This window comes from Loxodonta africana, chromosome 10 (genome assembly GCF_030014295.1).
Source record: "Loxodonta africana isolate mLoxAfr1 chromosome 10, mLoxAfr1.hap2, whole genome shotgun sequence".
Classification (NCBI taxonomy): Eukaryota; Metazoa; Chordata; class Mammalia; order Proboscidea; family Elephantidae; genus Loxodonta; species Loxodonta africana.
In genome coordinates this window covers 23,700,303-23,708,748 of record NC_087351.1, presented here as the reverse complement: position 1 = coordinate 23,708,748, position 8,446 = coordinate 23,700,303, and the positions used below count along the sequence as shown (strand labels likewise).

The 8,446-nt window shown below is 39.8% G+C and overlaps 1 protein-coding gene across 1 annotated transcript; it reads right to left on the bottom strand.

Moving 5' to 3' along the window:
- Positions 1–2,491: 2,491 nt before the first annotated feature.
- On the bottom strand, positions 2,492–7,674 carry LOC100662042 (matrix metalloproteinase-21-like). Its single transcript, XM_064291965.1, is given in 4 exon segments — positions 2,492–2,531; positions 5,208–5,337; positions 5,340–6,133; positions 7,568–7,674. Coding segments are annotated over 4 exon segments (1,071 nt in total).
- Between the last annotated feature and the right edge of the window lie 772 nt (positions 7,675–8,446).

The following is an 8,446-nucleotide window of genomic DNA, read 5'->3' as shown; positions in this document are numbered from 1 at the left end:
ATAGATATATCTTTCCCAGAAAAACCTTCACCGATCACATTTAATAAAAGTGTTTCTTATGATTTTCTTTCACAGGCTTATGTTATTTTCCTATGTTTATATTACCATCATTCTTCTGGATTATTGTCTCATATTAACTCTTAAAAAGCATTATTAGAAATAGAGTGTTGTTACACAATGATAAAAGGTTCAATTCACCAGAAACATTCTAAATTTATATGCAACTAATGTAATGGTTTCAAAATATATGAAGCAAAAATTGATAAAATACAGAGATTTTCTTCCAACATAATAGAATAAGTTGGTATATTTATTACACCACTGTTACAGATTGAATTACGTCCCCCAAAATGCATGTCAACTTGGCTAGGTCGTGATTCCCAGTATTATGTGATTGTCCTCCATTTTGTGATCAGATGTGATTATCCTGTGTGTTGTAAATCCTAACCTCTATGATGTTAATGAGGCAAGATTAGAGGTAGTTATGTTAATGAAGAAGGACACAATCTACAAGGTTAGGTTGTCTCTTGAGTTAATCACATTTGAGATATAAAAGACAGAAGTGAGCAAAGAGGAAAGAAATCTCATTACCACCAAGCAAGCAAGAAGTGCCAGAAGCAGATTGCATTCTTTGCACTCAGGGTCCCTGCGCTAGGAAGCTCCTAGACCAAGAGAAGACTGATGACAAGGACTTTCCCCCAGAGCTGACAAAGATAGAAAGCCCTCCCCTGGAGCTCGAACCCTGAATTTGGACTTCTAGCCTCCTAGACTGTGAAAAAATAAATTTCTCTTTGCCAAACCATCTACTTGTGGTATCTCTGTTACAGCAGCACTAGATAACTAAAACAACCACTTATGTAGGTCAAACAGAAAAAAGAAAAATAGCTATGCTATAGAAGATTTGAACAACACAGTGATCATGTTCTAATTGAAATAAATGGAACACTGAACCCAAAAATTAGAGAATATTCTTTTTTTCACAAACACACAGCAATACAGAAACTGACCAAGAACAGAGCATATAGTAAGTCCTAACATATTTCTTAGAATCAGTATAATGTAGACCTCAATTTCTGATCACAGTGTATGGACTTGGATTTCTGACCACAGTACTAACACGTTAAAACTTTATAAAAGAGATAAATTTTTAAAATTCCCATATATTTGTAAATTTTAAGTCTTCTAAATAATTCCTATTTCAATAAATAATTTGTGAAAATTTTTAAAATACTTAGAACTGAGCTTCTGGGTTATGAAAACCTACAAGTACTTCAATAGAAATACATATATGAGAAAAGAAGGAAACCAAAAAAATCTATGTTTCAAATTTAAGGAGTTAGAAAAAGAACAGAATAAATTCAAAGAAAGCAAAATAGATAAGAGCAGAAATCAAAGACGCAGAAAAAATATAAAATAGAGAAGACCAACAAAACCAGATATTGGTCCTTTGAAAAAACTAACTAACCAGACAATTCTCTGGTTAAATTGATCAAGCAAAACAAAATTATACAGCCACATGAGAGACAGACAGAGGAAGAGTGAGAAAAAAAAAGGGGGGACTATATCTACATGATATAGCAGGTGTTTTAAAAAAGAAATGAAGAAAATGCTATTTTTTAAAAACTTCATTTCAATGCATTTTAATACTAAGGTGAAATTCCTAGAGATATTCCTAAAAATATATGGTTTATCAAAATTCACTCAAGAAAAAAAAAGTAGAAATTCTGGCAAAACCTATAACATTAAAGAAACTGAATGAACAATTAGAAATATTTTCACCAAGAGAAAACCAGGCTCAGGTAGTTTTACTAAACAGTTCTAGGAAACATTCAAGAAACAGATAGTTCTAATCTTATGTAAACTCTTTCCAGTAACAAAAAATACATATATGTTTCTCAATTTTTTCTGTGAGGCCAGTGTAAATTCGATTCCAAAATTACCCAAAGATAGTATGGGAAAGGAAAAGTATAGGCCAGTCTCAATCATGAAAATATATAAAAATCCCAACTAAAATATTACCAAACTTTATGCAGTAGTGTGTGTTATGTGTGTATTCACATGTATACAACAGGTTTTGAGTTTATTCTAGTTTAAGATTGATTTAAAATTTGAAGATGTATTAATGTAAGTAAATATATGTTATGGATTGAATTATGTCCCCCTTTTTTTTTTTTAAAGATATGCCGAGGTCAAAATTCCCTGGTACCCATGAACATGACTGGCTTGGAAATAGAGTCTTTGAAGATGTTAGCAGTTAACATGAGGACATACTAGAGTATAATGGGTACTAATTCAATCTGAGTCATGTCTTATAAAATAGGAAAAGAGACACACAGAAACAGACGAAGGGAGTACAGTGTAAACAGTATAGCCATGTGAAAATGCATCTACAGGCCAAGGGACAACTGTGGCTACCAGAAACTGGAAAAAAAGGAGAAAAGATCTTTCCTTAGTGGGGAAGCATGGACCCTCAGAGGGAAGATGGCCTAGCTTACGTGTTGATTAGGACTTCCAACCTCCAGAATTGTGAGATATAACCACCCACTTTGGGATATATTGTTATGGTAGTCCTCAGGAAACCGATTAAAGAAAGAAATATGATCATCCCATAAATGCAAACTAAAATCATTTGATAAAATCCAGCACCCATTCATGATTTAAAAGAAAAATAAAATAGCTAATAAGTTGTCTTAGTAATCTAGTGCTGCTATAACAGAAATACCACAAGTGGATGACTTTAACAAACAAGTATATTCTCTCACAGACTAGTAGGCTAGAAGTCTGAATTCAGGGCACCAGCTCCAGAGGAAGGCTTTCTCTCTCTGTCACCTCTAGGGGAAGATCCTTGTCATCAATCTTCCCTTGGTGGAAGTGAAGGAGCTTCTCAGCATAGTGACCTCAGGTCCAAAGAACTTACTCTGCTCCTGGCACTACTATCTGGGTGGCATGAGGTCCTCCTGTCTCTCTGCTCGCTTCGCTCTTTTATATCTCAAAAGAGATGGACTGAAAATACAACCTAATCCTGTAGATTGAGTCCTGCCTCATTAACATAACTGTCTCTAATCCTACCTCATTAACATGTTGGAGGTAGGATTTACAACACATAGGAAAATCACATCAGATGACAAAATGGACAATCATACAATACTGGGAATCATGACCTAGCCAAGCTGACACACATTTTGAGGGGACACAATTCAATCCATGACATAAGGTATACAAGGGAATTTCCTTAGCCCAAAAAAGGTATCTACCAAAAATCTACGGCAACATCATTCTTAATAATGAAAAAAAATTATGAATAATGAGGGAAATAAAATGTCTGCCTTGAGCCTTATGCTTTTTTAAGATCTATATGGGACCAGTTTCACAACACCAACTTGAAAGATTAAATAAAAAATTTAGGGGCAGTGATTTATGTTAATGGAGGAGGAACAACTCGGAAAGGGAGGGTGAGAATGGTTATACAACTCAAAGAATGTAATCAATGTCACTAAATGGTACATGTAGAAACTGCTGGATTAGTGTATGTTTTGCTGTGTATATTCTCAACAACAACAAAAAATAAAATTAAGTTTAAAAAAATGAGGGAAATGCAAATTAGAACTACAATGAAATACCATTTTATATTCAGTAGTTTGGCAAAATTAATAAATCTGATACTGGAGAGCATTGGCAAGAATGGAGAAATCACTAGAAATATAAATCAATGCAAATACAACCATGCTGGAAATAATTTAACATTATTATATAAAGTGGAAAGTTGTCATTCCCTGTGTCCCAGCAATGTTACTCTCGGGAATATCATCTAGAAAAAACTCTAGAACATGAACATCAGGAGACACGTACAAGAATGTATACTGACATGTTAGGGGGAAAATCTGCAAAATAGCCATCTCAGGAGAATTAATAAATTGTGGTATATTCTCACAATGGAATATTAAACAGAAGTACAATGAATAAAGTACATGTACAACAACCTGAACAAATGTTAGAAACACAATGTTGAGGAAAAGAAGCAAATACCAAAAGTGATCATACAGAATGAAACTATGTATATAATCTTTACAAATGAGCGAAATTATAGAACATATTATTTATGGACTTATATTAAATAATAAAACTCGTTTTCAAAAATGCAAAAAAAAAAGTAGAAACACAAAATCCAAGATAGTGGTTACTTCTGGGTGGAAGGCAAAGTAAAGGAATAGCAGATGGGAGAATACCTTCAATGATGGATTGGCTCAGCAGTGTTTGTTATGCTTTTTAATTCAAATATATGTTACATATTTTGAAGTATCAAATATTTCATAACAAAAAGGAAAGTTTTTTTAAGTTAGATCAGTGAGATAACATTTTACTTTCACATTTGCAAATATTAAAATAAGTTATATACTCATTATTCAAAAGGTGGAGGCAACTAATGCTCTAATTCACTGTTGGTTCTTGCCTCGGGCTGGGTACTTTAGAGGAGCAAAACCAGTGAAGCATGTACATACATAAATATATACAGAGAGAGATTATTTCAAAGAAATGGCTCACAGTTTTAAAGGCTGACAAGTCCCAAATTCATTGGTCAGGCATCAGGCTGGAGGCTTCTCCTGAGTCAGGTGGTTGCAGGGGCTGATGAACCCAAAATTGGCAGGTCAGGCTGCAGGCTCACAGGGTTGAGGGAGCTGGTGAATCCCAAAATCTGCAGGTCAGATGGCAGGGTGCTGGCTCATATCCCAAGAACTGGAGTTCAGAGGATGTCAAGTAAGATGCAGGATGGAGAGAAGGTGAGCTTAACCAGAATATCCATATGTATTGAATGCAGGCTACATTCCCAAGGAAACTCCCCTTTCAAATGATTGGCTGCTCACATCTGATCACGAAATGGAGGAAAATTACATAATATCTGTCAAACCACTGAGAAATATGATCTAGCCAAGTTGACACATACCCTTAACCATCATAGTCCATCCCTTGTCATCTTGGCACCTGCACACATCTCCTTAAAGCACACATAATCTCTACATAAAGACGATTAAAAAAAACCATACTGGCACCTAACATCATACAACTAACATGCATGCAACCAAAAGCACACTAGCCCCGTTTACACTTATGTTTTTTTGTGTGTTTTTTTTTTTTGTTTTAGGGGCTCCAAACATTTATTCTGAGTGCATTTGCTGAAAACAGAAATCGGGCCCCCCACAGACTCTTTACCTTCAAAAAAATAGCGTTCATCTCTTCTCCACGTCCAAATGTGGACAAAAGCATCGATGTTCTGTGCTGGGATCCCGTGCCAGCCCATGGGGATGTGGATAGGATCCCCAGAGCGTGTCCTGTTTTTCAATTTTCATAAAGCCAGTACCAGCTGTTGCGGAAAAAATACGTGCTAAACCTCACCATCAGTTCTCCGTATTGGTCTCTCTCTTTGAGAATCCAGTCAAATGCAGTATCGAATGAGCCTTCACAGGTACCATATAGCTTTTGAATGGCTTTTCTGTCTGACCAGTCCAGCTCAAATGCAGGCTCCTGGGGAATATAATTCAGCTGCATTACTGATCCTGTCCTGTAGGTGTGAGGCAAGCCCAGGACATGGCCAATTTCATGGACGGCCACTTTGAGAAGGCTGATGCCGGTGTCACTGGCGGGAGGGGTGAAGTGCTCATCGTCGTCAAAGTGAACATCGCCTAGGCGCCAGGCGTCGGCAAACTCCTGGCCGCTCCCATCGAAAACCCGCGGACACCCCAGGTGGCGGCCTCTTCCAAAGCCCAGCTTGATGTCAACCTGGACAGCGGGGCCGGTCAGGTCCTCCTGGAAGGCCAGCGGCATCACCTCACTCCACATCCGGAAGGCCAGTCTGAAGATGTACCTCTGTTTGTCTGCGGGCAGCTGGCTGCTGTAGCCCTCCCCCACAAGCCTCCACTTGAGGATCCTTTTGGAGAAGGCCCTGGTGGCACCGCTGTCCCGGAGGCCTCCTCCCAGCAGAGCAGGGGGCGGAGCAGCTAGCTGGAGGAAGCGCTTTGCTCGGGCCCAGGCCGGCGGAGTCTGCGGGCTGCGGGGATGGGGGTCACTCCGGGGGCCGGGGGCGCCGGGGAGATCGAGGGCTCCACGGGGGTCGAAGGCACCTTGGGGATCAGGACCACTGCGGGGCTTGTACACTTATGTTTTATAATAAGTAATGGAATAAGGAAAGGAAGAAAACAAAGATATTTGCTATATGCATATATATATATATTTACACACACACACACAACAAAACAAGGAAGAAATACTAAAAGCAATTACATCCCTCTTTTCTGCAATTGATCACATGGTCATAGCTAATGTTTAGAACTACCTTTTCCCACCATCCATTGCATGTTCCCTTTGTCCTCAGCAAGCACCTCAGCTGGTTGTGGTTCTTTGCCTGGTGGAATGACCCAAACCTTCACTGCGAAGGGTTTGGGCCATTAGTGCCAAAAAAAAAATTTTTTTTTTTTCATGTCGAAATTGAGTTCTGTAGTTTTCCATTGACTTTAATCACAGGGCTAGTCTAAGAGATGTCCTAAGGGATCTCCTGTATTCCAGGCATACGCTCCTTTATCTCCGTTACATAATATCAAACAAAATTCTCCTTGGTAATCCAGATCAATTACACCAGTCTCTACAGTGACCCTATTCTTTGCCTGTTGATCCAGAGGCATGAGGAGTCCAAAGTGGCCAGTTGGCATTCTTAACTTCCAGTTCAATGGAATCAGTGTTGTCGCTTCTGGTGGGAGCATTCCTCACTTTGGACCTGAGACTTCTAGACCCTCAAAGCATACGGCTGCAAGGACAAGAAAAAAAAAAAAAACGGGAAGCAAAAATTTTGAAAGCAGTTCACTATGGAGAATTGTGAGTGGCGCCACTTCCATTTCCACCCCTTGATTCCTGGACCCATGAATCCTGGCTGTGGGAGAAACAGCAATATAGATTGGATGTGAGCTTAGGGCATATACAGCCTCCAGGAGAACATTGCCCCAACCATGCAAAATGTTGCCACCTAGTTAGCACTGTAATTATGTCTTTGTGAGGCCATTCCACCATTCTAACAAGCCAGCTGCTCCAGGTTGATGGGGAACATGATAAGACCAGCAAATTCCATGAGCACAGGGCCATTTCCACACTTCATTTGCTGTGAAGTGAGTCCCTTGATCTGAGGTGATGCTGTGTGGGATACCCTGGTGGTAGGTAAGGTATTCTGTAAGTCCATGGATGGTAGTTACAGAAGATGCATTGAATAAGTGGAAGGCAAATCCGTATCCAGAGTAAGTGTCTATTCTAGTAAGAACAAAATGCTGCCCTTTCCATGATGGATGTGCTCCAATGTAATTGACCGGCAACCAGGTTTCTGACTCATCACCTTGAGGAATGGTGCCACATCGGGAACTCAGTGTTAGTCTCTGCTGTTGGCAGATTGGGCACTCAGCAGTGGCTGTAGCCAAGTCAGCCTTGGTGAGTGGGAGTCCATATTGCTGAACCCATGCAAACTACTTATTGTGTTCCTTCAAAACCAGAATGGAGAAAAAAGGCACTGGCCAGATCAATAGCTGCATACCCAATACCAGGATACGTATCAATTTGCTGAAGCAATGAAATCACGTCTGGAACAGCAGTTGCAGTTGGAGTCACCACCTGATTAAGTTTACCATAACCCACCTTCATTCTCCAAGATCCATCTGTTTCTTGCACAGGCCAAATAAGTGGCTTGAATGGGGATGTAGTAGGACTCACCATCCCTGCATCCTTCACGTCCTTGACAGTGACGATAATCTCTACAATCCCTGCAGGAATGCGGTATTGGTTTACTATTTTCCTAGGTGGGGCAGACCTAAGGCTTCCACTTGGCTTTTCCTACTGTAATAGCCCTTACTCCACGTGTCAGAGATCCAGTGTGGGGATTCTGCCAGTTGCTAAGTATGTCTATTCCAATTATGTATTCCGGAACTGAGTAAATCACTACAGGATTGGTTCAAGTACCTACCAGACCCACTGTGAGATGGACCTGTGACTCCATTAAGAAGCTGATCTCTATATGCCCCTACTCTGGTTGGCGACCGTGACATTTTGGATCTCTTGGAATAAGTGTCAGTTCAGAGCCAGTGTCCAGTAATCCCAAAAAAGTCTGATTATTTGCTTTTCCCCAATGAGCAGCCCCCTCATAAAAGGCTGTAGATCACTTTGGGGAAGGCTGGTAGAAAGATTAACAGTATAAAATTTTGGCAGTGTACTGAGGTCCTTCCTCGAGGGGACTTGGCTTCCCTTTTATTCAAGGGGTTCTGTGTTTGTAAATGCACTCGTATTTCGGAACTGATGAGGGCTTTACTCGCTATTCTGGCAATTTGGGTTAGATTGCCATTCACTTGACCTAGAATTCTCCCACTTGTACAGAGGAAGTAAATATTTAGTAGATTTCCCATCTACTTCACTTCCAGGA